The sequence below is a fragment of the Rattus norvegicus genome, chromosome 20 (assembly GCF_021556685.1).
Source record: "Rattus norvegicus strain SHRSP/BbbUtx chromosome 20, alternate assembly SHRSP_T2T, whole genome shotgun sequence".
Lineage (NCBI taxonomy): Eukaryota > Metazoa > Chordata > Mammalia > Rodentia > Muridae > Rattus > Rattus norvegicus.
Window position 1 is genome coordinate 1,813,346 of NC_141553.1, and position 17,225 is coordinate 1,830,570.

The following is a 17,225-nucleotide window of genomic DNA, read 5'->3' on the forward strand; positions in this document are numbered from 1 at the left end:
GGCGGCAGGGGAGGTAGGCGAGTAAAGAAAGGTCAGAGGAGAGGAACGTGCATTTGGGCTCGGTTCGAAGTCAGTCTCAACGCCACTTGCTGGACTTTGATGCTACTGCGGGCCTCCTAGCTCTACGGCTCTCACCTGCTCAGCCTGACAGGAAGCGGCTCCTCCCCAACGGTCCCACCCCTCTGTAGCCAAGAGATTCCAGGAAACCCCATTTCCAAGTGACCTCATGATGCAATACGCTGCTCCCCACCCAAGGAACGGAAGGCGACAGGAGTGGAGAGCTAGGTCACCTGCAGCCACTGGGAAACGCTGGGTAGTCAAGACGCCCTGGAGTTTGGACCTGCTTTGCTGCTGGGTTCTGGGCGTGGCTCAGGCGCAGCCAGGTGACCTCGGTGAGCTGACATTCCTGCCTTTCTTTCAGCCTCGGATTCCTTTGCTTCTGTGACAGTGACGCACTTAAAAGTGACTCAGTTTCAGGGAAAGGAAATTGGTGTGGAGAGAGACAGAAGACTGCGTGGACAGGCAGAGGAAGGCACGGTGATGCCCTTAACCCGGTCCCTGCGGGGACCCCACCAAGTAGCCTGTACTGTCTGCACCCGGCCCCTGCAGGATGCGGTGACCATAGCCTGTGGACACGCTGTCTGCCTACTCTGCCTCCCGCGCGCCCCAATGGGGGCCCAGCTGCTGTGCCCGCTCTGTCAGGGGGCAGAAGAGGAGAAAATCCAGACCGCAGTGACTCCGGTATCCCTAGGTCCCCTGAGCGAGACCTGCTGCGAAGAGCACGGAGAGAAGATCTATTTCTTCTGCAAGACAGACGCGGAGCTGCTCTGCGTGTTCTGCAGGGAGGGCCCCGCCCACCAGGCACACACTGTGGGGTTCCTGGATGAAGCCATCCAACCCTACAGGGTAAGGAGCTGAGGCACTGCTTCGTGGGGGCAGGATGGTGACTTGATGTGGGTGAGTGAAGGAAAAGAGACAGAGATGTGCCGTCTAAAAACCTCTCTGAGTTCTCCTTGTTTCTGATATCCCGGCTGGCGCACACACTTCACTCTACGCTTTCTGTCTCCATAGTGCCACCCGACCCAATTCCTGCCCTAGATGGTGATACAGTGAAGGTCAAGGATTAGGACTCTGTCAGTTGGAATCCCTCAGCCTCAGTGGTGTGTCCACGACACAGCCCACAGTATTTGCCAGCTGGATTGATTGTCACTGACCCTCTGCTTTCTGCTGACAGGATCGTCTCAGGAGTCGGTTAGAAGCTCTAAGAATGGAGAGGGACAAGATTGAAGATAGGAAATGTCAAGAAGACCAGAAGCTCCAGGAGGTTCTGGTAAAGACCACGCCTCTGGCTGTCCCTATGTTGTATTTTGTTTGTTTGTGAGGTCTCATGTAGCTCAGACTGGCTTCGAAGTCGGTCCTTAGCTGATCCTATTGTCTCTGCCTCCCAGGTGCTGGGATTACAGGCATCCTAAGAATTGTTTGGGCCTTACAAGATATCCAGATCAGGTTCTTGTGCGTGCTGTGCACCAACTATATTACATCGCCATGCTGCTCCCTTGGGGGTTTCCATCAAAGATGGGGGAAGTCTGTTAGCTGGTGTATCTGTTACTGGGCTGAAAAGTGCTTGGGACATTTCTAATTCATCTTCCTGCGGCCTCTGGTGTCTCAGGACATGGCATCTTCTAATTCCAAGGCATATTTTATTCTTTTTCTACACTGGGGGAAACTGGGGTCCATAAAAGTGGTGCTTTTAATGTTATGTGGCAAAGCCCAAATCTGTTATGAAATGACTAGAACTTAGATCTTCTGACCCGGGTCCATGGCTCTCCTGGTTCAGTATACCCACTGGAAATATTATCTTCAGCTGGGAAGCCTGTGATGGGTGTCTGTTAGTGTCTAGGTTCAATGAATGAATGGACCTAGATTTGAATGAAGCAGCCAGATCTGGCTGGTTCTTAGCACTTCCTTCATGACTCAGCCATCAAGAGGAAAATCCACACTAGGTACTTTGACCCCAGAGACCCAAGAGTGTTCAGACAGAAAGCGCTCTCCAACATCTCAAATCCTTTTAAAACATGCCCCATAGTTGGTGGCTCTGATCCCTTTGCCTTAATTCTTCTCTAAGACATTACCGTAGTCATGCCGGGCATATAGCTCAGCGTGAACAGTGGTTGTCTCGAATACATGGAGCCCTAGATTCAATACTCGGCACTGAATGTTCTGTGTCATGGAGTTAAGAGGGTCAGAGGCTCAATGTCATCTTTGACTTCATGGTGAATTGAGTTTGAGGCCAGCCTAGGATGCACGAGATATAGAAACACATCTCAAGAAAAGAAAGAAGTTAATACTCATATAAGTCTAAAGTAGATATGGTGGGTGTGGTTAGTTTTATTGTTGTCCTTGTTTGTTTGTTTGTCAACTTGAATTAAGCATGGGGCATCTAAGAAGAGGGAACCCTTCCTAAATGAGGAATTAAAAAAAAAAGGCAGCTGAGAAAAATATTTCCTTTACATCAGCTGCATGTAGTAAGTCTGTGAGACATTTTCTTGATTAGTTATTGATTTGGGAGCGTCCAGCCTACCCTGGGCCAGTGGTCCTGACTATGTAAGAAAGCAGGCTGAACATGCCACGGAGAACAAGCTAGTAAGCAGTGTTTGTTCACAGCCCCTGTCTCTAGTTGTTTGAGGTCCTGCCCTGGGTTCTCTCCATGATGGACTGAGATGTGAAAGTAGAAAATGAAACAAACCCTTTCCTCCTCAACTTTTTTTTTTTTTTGACAATGTTTTATCATGGCAACAGAGAAGAAAACTAAAACAGTAGGATATCACAGCTATGAAAGAAATTTTTTAGTTCAGTGAGACTCTCAAGAGTTCAGTATGACATTGTTACAATCCCCGGCTAAGACACCAGCATAGATCTCATCTTCTGCATGTTTATCTTGAGATCTTTTTCTACCATTGTGTTAAAGAAACGAGTCCCAAAATGGCTTACTCCTTGTCTCTCTTAATCAATAGTAAGTACACAGATGATCCTTACGGGAGCCAGTTCTGAGCCCCCCACCCCCACCCCCTCGATCTCCTCACAGATGCAGGTTGAAAGCAAGAAGCAACAGGTAGAAGCTGCTTTCGAAAGGCTGAAGCGGGAGCTGGTGGACCAGAGGTGCCTCCTGTTGACCAGGCTGGAGGAACTAGAACAGCAGATCTGGAAGGAGAGGGAGGAGTACATCACGACGGTCTCCCAGGAGGTCGACCGGCTGGGTGCCCAGGTTGAGGAGTTAGAGGAGAAATGTCAGCAACCAGCAAGTGAGCTTCTGCAAGTGAGAGACTCCACGATCCTACCACCTAGTGGGACAGCAGAGGGTTAAACAGGAAGTGGGTGGAAGGTGATAAGGATTACCTCGATTGAGAAGGTGTAGGGGAGGGTCCAATTTTTATGGCCCAAAAAACTAGAGAGCTTCCCAAGGCATGCTCTTCCAACTTCCCCATTCTCTTAGTTTCTCTAAGCATGGGATGGAGTGGTAAGCCACGTAAGGAATAACCCATGTGTGGTGCTGAGCATGGTTCCTGATACACAGGAAGAGCACCATCAGTAGCCTTGCGTGTTTACCACAATCCTGCCCCACATCAGTTCCAACTTGGAGCTCAGACTGGTCTCTGCTCTCTACCATCCATCTCCTAATCACTGGGGACAGAGAGCATTTAGGATACAGCTGGAACAGAGCAACCGGAGCAAAGGAACTGTCTGGCTGCAGGGTCCTACCTACTTTAGTCAGGAAACATGAAGTCAGCAGTGAAATGCACACTAAGTAATGAAGGGGCCCCAGCACTCTGGGTAGGAGTTTTTAGTTTATTTTAAGACAGAAAGATCTCGAGTCCCTGATTGGAATGGCCATGTGGAAACTAAGTGCATGTTTTTGCGTTTCTTTTGTAGGATGCCAGACTCAACCAGAGCAGGTAAGGCTCTCTCCAGTCCTGCCTCCTTTATGTGTGTCTTATGACACTGCAATCCATCTGCCCCCTTGTGAATCCAGTGTTTATCCAGAAAACACTGATAGAGACACAGACCACCCCCTCTCTTACTATCAGCTTGAACTCAGTAAACTGGACATTGTGGCTCATGCCTTTAGTCCCGGCACTTGGGAAACTGAGGCAGACAGATCGCTCTAAGTTTAAGGCAAGCTTGAGCTACAGAATGAGGGCCTATTTAAAATAAACAACTAAATAACTAATAAATATCAATTTATTGGTTTTCGTTGACCAACATCAACTACGTGGGTCTTTGAGACACACTTTGACCCTCAAAGCGAAGTTACCTATAACAGTCATGGATTTAGAATAATCCAGATTTAAAAAAGGTTATTTGTATTTTATGTGTATGTTTTGCTAGCAAATATGTCTGTGCCCCATGTGCATGCCTGGTGCCAGAGGGAAACAGAGGAGGCAGGAAGGTGCCCTAGAACTGGAATTACAGATAGTTGAGAGCCACCATGTAGAAGCTGGGTACTGAACTGTGGTGCTTAGCATGGCCAGCTCCAGAAGTATCTTTTTTTTTTTTTTTAAGATTTTATTTATTTTATGTATGTGAGCACACTGCTGTTGTCTTCAGACACACCAGCAGAGGGCATCGGATCACATTACAGATGGTTGTGAGCCACCATGTGGTTGCTGGGATTTGAACTCAGGACCTCTGGAAGAACAGTCAGTGCTCTTAACCGCTGAGCCACCTCTCCAGCCCCCAGAAGTATCTTTAATCCATGAAACACACCAGTATTTTGCTATTTGAAAATACTAAAGCCATTTTTAAGTGTCTCCAAGCATGCTTCTTAAAGAGTGTTAGGTTAAAGTCAAAAAGGATGTGGTGGGTCTTATGTGAAGGGAAAGCTGAGAGAGGAGGACATATGCAAAGTCACTGCAGAGGGACCAGAATCCACCTTCCTTCCCAGCTCTTTTCCCATTGTACAACCAGAAAGAAAACTGTGCAGGGCTGTTTCTCCCTCATATTTCCCCCCTAGAGGTCGAGAGGGGTGATGCCATCTGCCCCTTTCTGCTGGAACAGACTCAGGCTCCAATGCTCCGGAGGAAATTAAAATTAGCCCCTCCTGTGTCTAATGAAAAATCCTTCACTTTAGGAACCATCCTTACCTAAAGAAGGTGAATACATTATGCTTTATCTAATCTTCATAGCAGATACTAAGATCGTCCTTCAGTCTTTTTTTTTTTTTTTTTTTTTTTTAACCTTGTGTCTCCCAAGTATTACTTTGGAGGGCTGGAGAGATGGCTAAACATGATGGAAAAACCGACTGCTGCTTTTCCAGAAGACTGCAGCTAGATTCCTAGCACCCAGATGAAGAAGCTCTCAACCTGCTTTTAAGGCATCTACTGTGCTCCTGACCTCTTAGGGAAGCCACACCCTCAAGCATACAGGCGGGCACGCACACACACACACACACACACACAGAGATAGAACGAAGTATTTTATTTTTGGAATTTAAGTTTGATTTCCAACTTGTCTGCAGGTATGAGATGAAGACTTTTGTGTGCCCAGAGGCCATTTCCTCTGACCTCATCAAAAAGATTAGAAACCTCCACAGGAAAATACTCTGCCTCCCAAAGATGATGAGGACATTCTCAGGTACAAGGGCTCCGGATCCCATTAGGTGTTCTACCTTCCACCTGTCTCCACCTTTCGACTTCAAAACCTGGTTCAAACCACCAAGCATAGTGGCACCTGCCTGCAATGTCGGCACCAGGGAGACCGAGGCAGGAGGATCTTAAGTTTCAAGACAGCTTGGACTACATAGTGAAACCCAAACAAAAATAAGCAAACAGCTTGGGTTAAGCGTCTTCTCTCCTTGCACCTTCCTACAAGACCTCACTCTACTCAGAGAGCAATTCCCCAGATTGTGGTCTCCTCTATCCAAGGACCAGGAGATACACTTCTCTTAAGTCTTGTATCCCTATCCTCACACTGTAGTCAGGATATCCTCCCCTTGGGAGTATCTGTAGGAGATATTAAGTCTCACAGATCTTTGTTTCTGCTTTCTTCAGAAAACTTGATGCACCATCTGGAAACAGATTCAGGTAATCAGCAAGTGCTCGGGGTTGGGGGTTGGGGGTTCCCTTGATATCCATTCCACCCATGGCCACCAACAGCAATGAAATGTGCTCACCTAGACCCTGACTGTGTGGGGGTCTTGGGTCTATTAAGCCTTTTCTCTCCACCATTGCTCCTACACTATAAATCCATTTGAGGATTAAATGAATTTATACAAGGAGCTCAGCACAGTACCGGGCACACAGTGACTGGTGAATGTTCTCAGTTATGTGTAGATATTTGTCCAGAATTATGCAAGACTTTCTGTAGATCTGAACAAATATCATGTATTAAAAACCTAGTCATTTGCTGGTCATGGCGACACAGTTACAATCCCAGCACTTCGGTGGTGGAGGCGGTCAGACTGCCTCAAGTTTGAGGTCAGCATGGGCTAGAGTTAGTTTTAGGCCAGCCTCAGCTACAAAGACCATTTCTAGGGGTGGGATGTAGGGAAGGGCTGGGGTCTAGGGATGTATTAATAGCTTCCTACTAGGGCTTGCTTGCCTACCATGCATAAAACCCCAGTGCCACAAAAAAGGGACCTGGAGAGGAAAGAGCAAAATTAACATTTACTTTCAAATTGGCGCTTAATTGTTCCCAGAAGCACTTGCCTGTTCTTATATTGATCCCTACTTCTCTAACGTACTGTAGAAACTTTATCCAGACACCTGGTTAAAATGCAGGCTCTTGTTGGGGTAGTCTAGGGCAGGGCCCAAGATTTTGTGCTTCTTAACAGGCTCCTAGGTACTGTGCTGCTGCTGCTGTCCTGGCTACTTCACTTTTAAGAAACAAATCCTCTGACACAGCTATCACTTCTGTCCTCCAGAAACAGAAGCCTAGGAAGCAGGCAGCAATGGACTATGTGTCATCCTGAAGTGAGGGTAGGGGGTCACTCTGGATCCTCAGACCAAAACCCGGAGCCCAATCCTCTCTGTAATGGCCACCCGAGTGGCAGCTGCACCGTAAGAGTGGCCCCAAGGTGAGGGGATGGCAGGACCTGGGCACTGAGGACAGTGTCCTCGCTGTGACACTTTTCCAACTGGCTAGCACCCATCTGCCACGCAAATGGAGACACACCTGTTCTTTGCGGCGTAGACGTGGTCACAGACTACCAGGTATGGGAGAGATCCTGCAAACGTCAAATACCAAGGCACCAACCGCCATCTTTTTCCAACCCTGTCCCACCTGGACAAAGTTCCTGCCGGCCGTAGAAAGACTGAAGTGGAGGCAGTGAATTGTGGCAGACAAGACAGCAGCCGGAAACCCAGCTCTGTGCCTAGCATTCAAAAATGAGGTTGGAACTTAGGGTCTTGGAGTCTTGTACAGTTTTTAATGTGTTAATCCAGTACTGTCAGCACCCTGCAATCCCGTTCCTGGACACGGTGATCTCTCTGGAGAGCCAGAAGCAGACAAGGAAGGCATTGCTCTAGACACCAAGCAAAGCTATAAGCCAATGGGATTTAACAAAGTAACTGTAAAAGTTTCAAAATGACCATTGTAGGGTAACCAGGGCTGTTTGGCTTGTACTAATTTATAATGACTTTTGGACACAAAGCTGGAGATGCTTTGGGGCCTCAACAAATCTGGGTGGACCCCAAAGTGTCCCTTCAGGTCATTTCTCTAGGTTTTAAGAGAATGTTTTAATAAAATAAGCCAAGGGCCTTGTGTTTTGTGTCTAATCTGTTGATTGTGGCAACTTAGAAAGATGGGGTTGGGGTGATTCTAGTTTCAATCTTCTGAATGGTGAGGTGTTAAAGGACTGGCCGGAAGAGTGGACTAATTAGGAGGTAGTGTCTTTAGGTCACTAGGGTAGCTTTGGAAGGAGACTCTCAGGGTCTGGTTCATTCTGTTTCCCAGCTGATGAGATGTGTGACTGTGCTCTGTCAAGCAAGCCTGCCAGGATTGGTTACCATGACAGAGGCCAAAAGCACTGAGACCACTGATCATGGACTGCAACTTCAGAACCAGGAGCTTAAATAAACCTTTTTTCTAGGTTGCCCCGGGTATTTTAAAGGTTTTTACCCCTCCTTAGTGTGACAGTATAAGGCTTTAAATCTCGCCATGTGAGCCTGAGGCCAGCCATGTCTACATCGTGAGATTCATGTCCAGCTCCTCAATTGTATGTATGTATTATGTATGTGTGTGGTTCATATGTGTTAGAACAAGGAGTAAGGATACAAGTAAGACTCCCAGACTCTTCTGTAAAACAGAAACAGGCCACAGAGAGATATCATGAGGCAAAGAGCCCCACGGGAATTCTGAAAATCAGGAGCTTAAGGCAGTAGAGCAATCCTGACATCCTAAAAGAAAACTACTTTTGAAGAATACCTTAAGTGTACAAGTGAGATAAACATTTCCCAATGTTTGAAAATGCAGCTTCCAAACTCATCTCAGAAGTTTTTAAATGATGTGTGACAGAACCACAGTTAAGTTAGGAGAGGAGACACAGGGTCCAGAAATAGGACCAGGGCTTGGGATGCCACCTGGGGAGTGCTTGCCCAGGATGCGAGAGACCCTGGGTTCAGTCCCCAGCACTTAAACCAGGCATTAGTGGCACCCACCTGAAATCTCAGACCTTAGAAGGCGAGACAGGAAGTTTAAGGTCATCTTCAGCTACACAAGACTTAGGCTAGCTGGGCTACAGGCCTCAGAGGGAAAAGATCCAGAACCCCCAGTTTAATGACAAAAGGGGATTTAAAAAGCTGTCCGCAGAGGGAACAATCAATGGCTCAGGTTCAAGTTCATTCCGGTAGGCACCAAGATAAGAGGAGGAGACAGCCCCAGACGACTGTCTTTTGAGATTTCTGACCACTGAGAAGAACGTGTAGTTTATTCAGTAACCAAGACACAGGAAATGAAGGGAGGGAGAGATGATTAGCTCTAGGAACAAAGAGTGGTGAGGGAGCCACTGTGTGTGTAACTAGTGACTCAGGCAGCATGTGAGGCCTACGGAGTGCTCTGTCTCGAGACGGTGTGGGGTGTGGCTTACTCTGAGGCCACTGAGATCCAGCATCTGGGAACAGTCTGTCAGGAGCCAAGAGGAGCTAACACTTGCACAGGCTGAAGAAATCTGGAATGTTTAAGGATTAAAGGGGGGGGGGGGCATCATTTTGGCTAAGCAGGAGCTCGGGTTCAACTGTGGGCACCAGCTAGGTCAGCAAGGAGATAATGCAGGCCTTTTCTTCATAGGAAGACCTAGGGCAGAGGTCCTCTATATTCCTCATGGCCCGCTCTCCCCTTCTGCAATCCCTCTCTTAGGAAAGTGAATCTGGACACTCTGTAGTGCCAGCAATGAGGTCCTGACCTCCTGGGTACTTGGCCTCAATGTTCTTAGCTGAGCATCAAGACCAAGAGGCTGGGGTTGTTTTAAAGACTCCCTTCACAAGAACTAACTGTGCAGAGGTAATCAGAGGTAATTTATTGACCACAGTTACTATCTGAGCCATAGTACCTAGATGCTTTCTGAGACACAGATGTCCCTGGGGAGTCCTATCTACTCAAGGTCTGGGTTGGAAGGCCATAGGCTTTGGGAGCCACGCCAGGAGATGATTCTACCAGAGCTCCAGGACACAAACGTACACGGCCTCGGGAACTCGAGTGGATCTTGACTACATCCATTCTCGAATCTTCATGTATTTAACTCTGGTGGGGCAGGAAAAGTGAGTTTAAGATGGCCAGGAAAGGTAGACAACAGAGTGGTTTTGGGCAAGGGGCTCCTCAAATCTGAGGACAGCAAAACGGCTTCAGATGTCATTGAAAGTCTTCCTGTGAGTGCTAACAAGTGAACCAGAAGATGCTGCTGCTGCTGCTGCTGCTGCTGACCCTGCTCAATAGAGAGCCCAGAGCCAAGACAAATGGGTGTTCAGGAAAGAGGGAGTCATTTGGTCTTCAGATCAGGAAACTTCAGAGGAAATGAGAAGCTGAATAAGAAATACAGTTAGGGTGACAGTGCTGAGAGAGACTTTGGCCGCGGCAGTGAGGAAATGGGTGGCAGTGGATGTGATGTCCCTCCTCCACTCTCCTCCTCCTAGTGCTTTGGCCAGGAACGTTCCTCCACTACATAGTTTTGGGATCCCAGAGAAGGGGAGATTCCATGGGTGTGGGATCCAGGCAATATCTTCATCTCAGAGTCCTGGAATCTCAGAGTAAAGCTTCTGTAGGGTGACCCAAGCAGGGTCTGGTGTTCAGGGTCTCAGCAGAAGGCGTGCTTCTGGCCACTTGAGCCACAGGAAGGGAACCAGGCGCCGAGTGAAGGTGGTCGTGAAGGTATAGATGAGTTCCTGGGACTCTGCATTGGTGAATGTCACAGTGCCCCCTTCATAATCCAGGGCAATGCCCACTCTCCGGGGGCGCAGCACCGGGAAGAGCTGGGCCTCTGGGCTCGTGTTGGCCCAGATGCCAGAAGGGGAGAGTCGAAGGGCCCACACGCCATCCTCTGGCCGGAGGGAGAGGTTCCCTTTCCTCTTCACGGAGTCTTTGGCCACTCCAACCATGCAGCTTTCCTGAACTTCCTCCTCCTCTTCCTCTTCCTCCTCCTCCTCTTCCCCCAGGGATTCATCTTCCTCATCTGTTTCCCAGTCTTCATATCTGTCCCCATAGCCAGGTTCTTCATCTTCCTCCTCCTCTTCCCCTTCCTCCTCCTCCTCCCCCTCCTCCTCGTCCTCCGACCAGCCTTCTCTCTCCAACTCTACCTCCCAGTATACCTTGCCCCAGGTGAAGCCCTTGCTGCCCAACACTCCTGGCTCACAGTCAAACTGCTGAGGGAGCAGGCAGTCACTCTGGTACTGGCCGGTGTAGGTAATGCACTTCCAGTCCTCTGAAAGCTGCAGGTATCCACTGGCCGACTGTGGGTCCAGGGTGACGCTTACTATGGGACAAGGGAGGAAGTAAATGTCAGTGGTGGGCTGGGAAGGGGTGACTAGTCTCCGTATATTGGTGCTGTCTCACTGCGCAGTTCAAAGAGCACTCTTTATATCATGGACTCTGTGAACCGTGTCCCTGAGGTACTTGGTACACAAACGTAGGTCTGGGCAGGATGATCTCTGGCCTGGGGCTGCCACTACTGTTTGCTCTCAGAGAAGGACCTTACGGTGTGTGACCTGTGACCTTAAAGGCTCAGCGATACTGCAGACTACACTGGAGAATGATCTGAAATAATGTAAGGGGATATGGCCGTCTGTGGGCAATTCCAGTGAGGAGAGGATTCCACAGGGTAAAATAGGAACGACCTTCTGTTCACTCACCTGTCTTATACTCCAAGTCTCTCAGCAGCTTGCCTATGGAGGAAAAAAGATAGAAATGACTTGAAGACCCAGGAAACTCATTTCTTACTTGGTATTAGTTCTGGGACAGGGCTCTACTGGAAAAAAAGATATAGAAGCCAGAGCTCCTTGGAAGGCTGAGATGGGAAAATATGGTTGGGAGAAGCCAGGAAACCTCCCAGGGTGGCAGAGCCTGACTTCCGATCTGCTGCTTTTCCCAGTGCTTACCTTGGAACTGCCTCAGGCCTCGCTGCAGAGAAAGAAGTTTATCTGAGAATTCTCCCGCTTTTCTTTTAACCATGTGAGGGATGGCTTTCCCAATCCAGAACTTCTTCCGTGGGTACCTGAGTGACAGACATGACAACCGGTCACTCAGCTCTTCTTGCTTTTCTGCCAGTGTTCATGACAGTTACAAGGCGAGCAGGGAAGATCTGACTATCCCCAATCAAGGGCAGAAAAACTGGCTCGGACACTATGTGAGCCAGGACATAAGACTGCCAGCAGATCTCACAAGCGGGCGGTCTGCCTGCCAACCCAGGCTTTTACTCTCTCACTGCGCTTGGGTGAAGACCATGAGCCCAGTTAGACTTCAGAGATCGTGTTGGGAGACTCTAATCCTCAAAGGTTGTACTCTTCCTTGAAAGCCATGAGATAAAACAAGGGACGCTGTGCTGTTGATACTCTATACTCCCACTGTTCACATAGCCATGGAAGTGGGCGGGGAAGAATGATGAAGATGAGCAAATGAAAACTCTTACTTGTTGGCGAAGTCCTTGGTGTCCTGCAAGGAAAGAAAACACAGGCACCAAAGTGAATTAAGTAAAACTGTATCTACAGTCAGTACCATGTAACAGGCAGGCATGCACTGTCTACAGTCAGAGCCATTAACTGGCAGGCATGCACTGTCTACAGTCAGTACTATGTAATAGGCAGGCATGCACTGTTGTCTACAATCAGTACTATGTAACAGGCATGCATGCACTGTAGTCTACGGTCAGAACCACGTAATAGGCAGGCACACACTGTGTCTACAGTCAGAGCCATGTAACAGGCAAGCATGCACTGTTGTCTACAGTCAGTACTATGTAACAGGCATGCATGCACTGTAGTCTACGGTCAGAACCACGTAATAGGCAGGCACACACTGTGTCTACAGTCAGAGCCATGTAACAGGCAAGCATGCACTGTTGTCTACAGTCAGTACTATGTAACAGGCATGCATGCACTGTAGTCTATGGTCAGAACCATGTAACAGGCAGGCACACACTGTGTCTACAGTCAGTACCATATAAGAGGCAGGCACACACTGTGTCTACAGTCAGTACCATAGAAGAGGTCCACGAAAGCAAACAAAGCACTCATGGCTCCCTCCCTTAGGGAACTGACAGTCTAGTAGAGCATTAAATAAAATAAACAATGGGCTGGAGAGATGGCTCAAAGGTTAAGAGGCTGCTCTTTCAGAGGACCCAGGTTTGATTACGGGCACTCACATGGCAGCTCACTACCATCTATAACTCCAGTTCCAGGAAACCTAGTGTCTTCTTCTGGCTTCTACCGGCATCAGCATGCAAGTGGTATATGGACATACAGTCAGGTAGAAACACCCATACATACAAACAACATAAGGTCAGACAAGGATCAGAGGTGACAAGCGATCTGGCCTCTCCAAGGAGACACTTAAGCTCAGGTTTGAAGAATGAGAAAGCCCTACCTGGTGCAGACGGATAAGAAATGGGGAAGGGCTTAGAGACGAGGCAGGGCCAGCTCACACCAGGCAGGATGGGGTGACTGTGAATTTGACTCCATGTACAGTGGAATGGAAAGCAAGTATCCCCCAGCACTCACCCCGCTCCCCACCTTTAAACATTAGTGTGTGCACGAGTGGTACACCACAACGTATGCGGAGATCAAAGGACAACTTCTCCCCTTCTTTATAATACTAAACTCCCTGAGCTCTGGCCTGACATGTGACTAGCCAAGAAATTAGTATTTCCCACATTCCCTACAACCAAGTCTGGTCATGTGACTAAATGACAATGGGGACATAGGAATAAAAATACAAAACAAAACCCAAGACTTCCCAGTCTTGTTCTTTAAAAAAAAAAAAAAATTGCTTTCTAGTTCCTTTCTTCTCATTGGCTGAAGTCTGAACACAGCGGTGAGCTGAGGAGCCCAACGCAAATCGCATGGCTGAGAACAATATTCCCGAGACTGGACAGTCAGCTAGAAATACGCCAGCTCCTGGATGACCTCATGGATGTCTCTAGACCCTCACCTCTGAACTACTGCAAAGACAGAAGGAAACTTCTGCTCTCTATGCACTACTAAGCAGCAGCTAGCTGAAACTCAGTGGCTTGGCTACTCCTTGGTGAATGGTGGCAGGAGGCAACAGGAACAGGGAAGGCTATCCCGGAGGTTGCTGTGGATCAGGATTTGGAGATGGCAGCAGGGGGCACAGAAGAGACCCTGAGCATCCCATGACTGTTTTAGAGCGTGGATCACTGAGGAAAAGCACCCTGTGCAGGAGGAAGACAGTGGAGGGAAGACAAGTGCCAAGGACGCAGAGGGCAGGGCATCTTGTGAGAGGACTCTTTGGTGAGTCTGAAACTCCACAGTTCTGTGTTGACCCATCTGCTTCTTCTTTTCACTCATTCCACAAACCTTTGCTAAGTGATTCCTTGTGCGAGACAGACACTGATCTAGAAGCTAGAGGTTGCAATAAGAAAACAAAAGAAAGAAAAATCCCTACCTGTGTAGAGCAGGCATCCTAGCAGACAAGAGAGTGAAAAAAATCAACATGAAAAAAACGTAACATCACACCGTGTTAGTAAGTGACGGTGCTACAGAAGTCAGTAGGGTAAAAGGGGCTGGGCAGAGGGCAGGCTGGTTTCTCAGAGAGGTACAATTTGGAAAGCAAACGCAATCAACCAATCATCGCAATCGTCAAACTGTGGCTGTTAAAGACTGTTCCAGAAGGTTCAGGAGCTTTGCTCCAGGGAAACCTGAATGCAGACAAAAGCTGCTGACGCCAGCATTCTGTGTAGTGTTTTTAAACAGATTTTCTCTCCTCAGCACTCCTCACCGTGGCAGCTTCAGGGGGCAGAGCTCTCAGGCACAGACAGGGGCCTCTGCATAGTAGCTACTCCCAGGGTAGATCAGGGGACAGACACACTGGTGACAAACCCTGGCACTCTCAGCTGCTCCACTCACAACTCACATGCACACATGAAGGGCTGCTGGGAAAGTCCCTGAAGGGAATGAAAGGAACAGGGTGAGGGAGAGGAGACAAGTGACCCAGAGTCTGACCACAGAAATCTAGAGAAGAGGCAATGTCCGGAGCTAAGGAGGAGGCCAGGGGTGGGGTGGGGGTGGGGCTGGACAAGAAGGAAGCGTATAGAGCCGGGGAGCAGACACCAGCTTTGAGTTAAACCTCATTCCTAATCTGCCCCAGGGTTTGGGCCAGCCAGTCCTCTTACACATGGCTCAATCTTCTACAAAGAGAGGCTTCCTGATGATACAGCCTGTGCTAGGGATTAGCATGGCCATGTCTTCTCCCCTGGCTATCGATGTGCTCTGGAACCCCATTCCCTAGAGACCTTTGTGCGTCCTCGGATGGCAGGAAGGTTCATTTCTGACGTCAAACCACGGGGCCAGAGGGAAACCGGCAGAAGGCCCTTCTCCTGGTTTACATGGAGGGACGGTCCAGCCCTCCCCTTTTTGGTAGGACGCTAAGGGTGGTGATTCCTCCGGAAAATACTAGGAGGAAGGGGCTTATCCGTGCAACCGAACAGCCTGCTCTCACTTTGTGTACTGAGACACCTCTCGGTCACTGTTCTCCAGGTTGATGCTCTATGGTTCAGAGGAAACCTCCCATCTGTCTGTCTTCACTTGTCCTCCCTCCCCTTCCTTGCACCTTGCATCCTGACAGCCACAGCTCAGCTCAGCTCAGCTCAGCTCCAGAAACATATAAGGCACCTATCAATCAACTAAGCACCTGCCTTAGCCAGGCACGGGGGTGCACATCTATAACCCCAGCACTCAGAAGGCTGAGACAGGACTGTCTTTGAGGACTGTCTTTGTATGACATAGTAAGACTGTCTCAAAAAACAACACATATCTGCTTTGTTACCTAGAGGACTCAATGGAGGTCTCATGTCGAGAAGCATGACCTTCAGTTCTATGGTACTTTCTTCTACTTTTTTTTTGTAGATAATGATTATTTCTATAAAGTGATGTCATGTCATTGTTTAAGCTTATGTGGTCTCTGGAGTAAACAAGGAGGGTAAGACTAACATACTCATATAAGACTGAGAGCCTAGGAGGGGGGATTTCTTCAAAGGTCACACAAAAGTGGTGGGCCCATAGGCATCTTACCTGCATCAGCTCTGCAGCCGGTTGTCGTGCCTTGCCCTCCAGCTCGGAGATGACCAGAGTCAATCGGTCAAGCTCACTGACACCCCGGGTCTTGAACTTCTCCCTGCCCTCGGTGAGCAGCTGCTCCAGGGTGGCCAGCTGGTCTAGCAGGTGCTGTTCTCGTTTCTTTAGAAACTGGTGGCCCTGCTTAAATTCCGCCACAATGTATTGCCTCTGCTCCTGCAGCTTCGTCTGGAAGGGTAGGAGGGGACAGGGTGCTTGTATGTGGTTCCTCTGGGAACTGGGGTCCCCGCTCAATCCTCTGGTGACGCTTGCTTGTGAATCCTAGTTTCCCTTCAGAAGGAGGAGTCACCGGGATGCTCTTGCTCTACTCTCTTCTCCTTGAGACTTGTCAATCTGTCTATTCCCTTCACTGTTCTCAAAGCCGACTCTGCCCAACTGCTTGGTCACTAGGTGACCATTATGTCTTGGGACAATAAAAGGTAGCCTGGATTACCTGGATTACTGGCATGTGACCCTTCTCGATAATACGTGTTGCCTCTTTCAGGGAGCTCTGTTTGAGGGATGAAGTCCAAACTCAACCAGTCCCCTTCCGCACTCTCGTAACTCTGTATATATTAAGTGTACCCTATCCCTCCAAGTGGGACTCTACCGTGTCTCCTTGGTGAGGCTGGAATGTGAGTACTCAGGGACCACATCCTGACCTGCAGGCCGGAACTGACGGAGTCCTCAGTCCCTCTAGGTAAGTGAGGGTGTCCATGTACACCAGGATCTAGAAGTACTTTGTGGACTTGAGCTCTTTCTGGCTTTATTGTTCACAGTGTGGCTACATGCTGATAGGCCTGACCCCACTGCCATTTTCCCAACACACACATACTCTCCCAGAACTGGTCCTCCTTTATCAGCCATCTCTCCTGCCCTGTCCAATCAAGAATGCACAATGTACCACCAATCTTTACTGCGTCACTAGGCGGCCTCAGTCAGAGCCTGCTCAGAGCTGCTCAGGCCTCCTTCCTTGTGCCTTTCTTCTCGGTCTCTACCCGGAAGCTAGCACCCCCATCTTGAATACCCCCTGCTGCCCTCAGCTGCCAGATACCTTGCCTGTCAGATGAGAAATCAGGCCCAAAGTCTGAGACATACAGCAGGCCCAAATGGACAGCCAGCATCTGCAAGGGACAGGGCAGGCCAACCAACCCTATCCTTGGTTAATCCCTAGTTGGCTGAAAGCCGACCTAACAACCATACTTTCAAAGCACTCCCAGAAACATTTCCCACCCGCCCCGCCCCTCCCTCAAACACATAGCAACGCTCAGCTCCGATTTCCACGTACCAGTGCAGCCAGAATATCAGCTTCTCCCTTGGCCTGAAAGCCCTGGATTTTGTCCCTGTCTCTCCTCAGGGTGTTCAAGTGGTTCAGAATTTTCTCCTAAGGAAAGATTAAGCCATGGAGAGAGATGAGTGTCCTGAGCTGTGGTAGGAGGGACACCAGACAGAACC

At 48.8% G+C, this 17,225-nt stretch overlaps 2 protein-coding genes and 1 pseudogene across 16 annotated transcripts in view; 1 reads left to right on the top strand and 2 right to left on the bottom strand.

Annotated features, from left to right (window-relative positions):
* Trim15 (tripartite motif containing 15) lies at positions 1–9,355 on the top strand. Of its 4 annotated transcripts, none has more exon segments than NM_001291382.3 (7): positions 1–906; positions 1,235–1,330; positions 3,086–3,316; positions 3,931–3,953; positions 5,516–5,631; positions 6,048–6,080; positions 6,920–9,355. In NM_001291382.3, coding segments are annotated over 7 exon segments (879 nt in total). In that variant the 5' UTR covers positions 1–540; the 3' UTR covers positions 6,934–9,355.
* Trim15-ps1 (tripartite motif-containing 15, pseudogene 1) lies at positions 540–3,291 on the bottom strand (annotated as a pseudogene).
* The window catches only part of Trim26 (tripartite motif-containing 26), a 22,816-nt gene continuing 12,994 nt past the window's right edge, over positions 7,404–17,225 (bottom strand). For 4 of the 12 annotated variants that reach the window (XM_087597285.1, XM_087597280.1, XM_087597284.1 and 1 more), the window contains 7 exons: positions 17,059–17,154; positions 15,729–15,959; positions 14,104–14,121; positions 12,113–12,135; positions 11,583–11,698; positions 11,337–11,369; positions 8,906–10,960 (listed from right to left, as the gene is read on the bottom strand). In XM_087597285.1, coding sequence (XP_087453411.1) covers positions 10,278–10,960; positions 11,337–11,369; positions 11,583–11,698; positions 12,113–12,135; positions 14,104–14,121; positions 15,729–15,959; positions 17,059–17,154 — 1,200 coding nt within the window. In that variant the 3' untranslated portion in view covers positions 8,906–10,277. 12 annotated transcript variants of the gene reach the window in all.

What these genes read in the sequence shown, in the direction of transcription:
- Trim15 (XM_087596741.1), top strand. Translation starts at nt 541, where the DNA reads ATGCCCTTAACCCGGTCCCTGCGGGGACCCCACCAAGTAGCCTGTACT. An exon ending in AAGCCATCCAACCCTACAGG is followed by an intron (nt 907 to 1,234) that starts GTAAGGAGCTGA and finishes TTCTGCTGACAG; the next exon opens with GATCGTCTCAGGAGTCGGTT. An exon ending in GATGATGAGGACATTCTCAG is followed by an intron (nt 5,632 to 6,047) that starts GTACAAGGGCTC and finishes TGCTTTCTTCAG; the next exon opens with AAAACTTGATGCACCATCTG.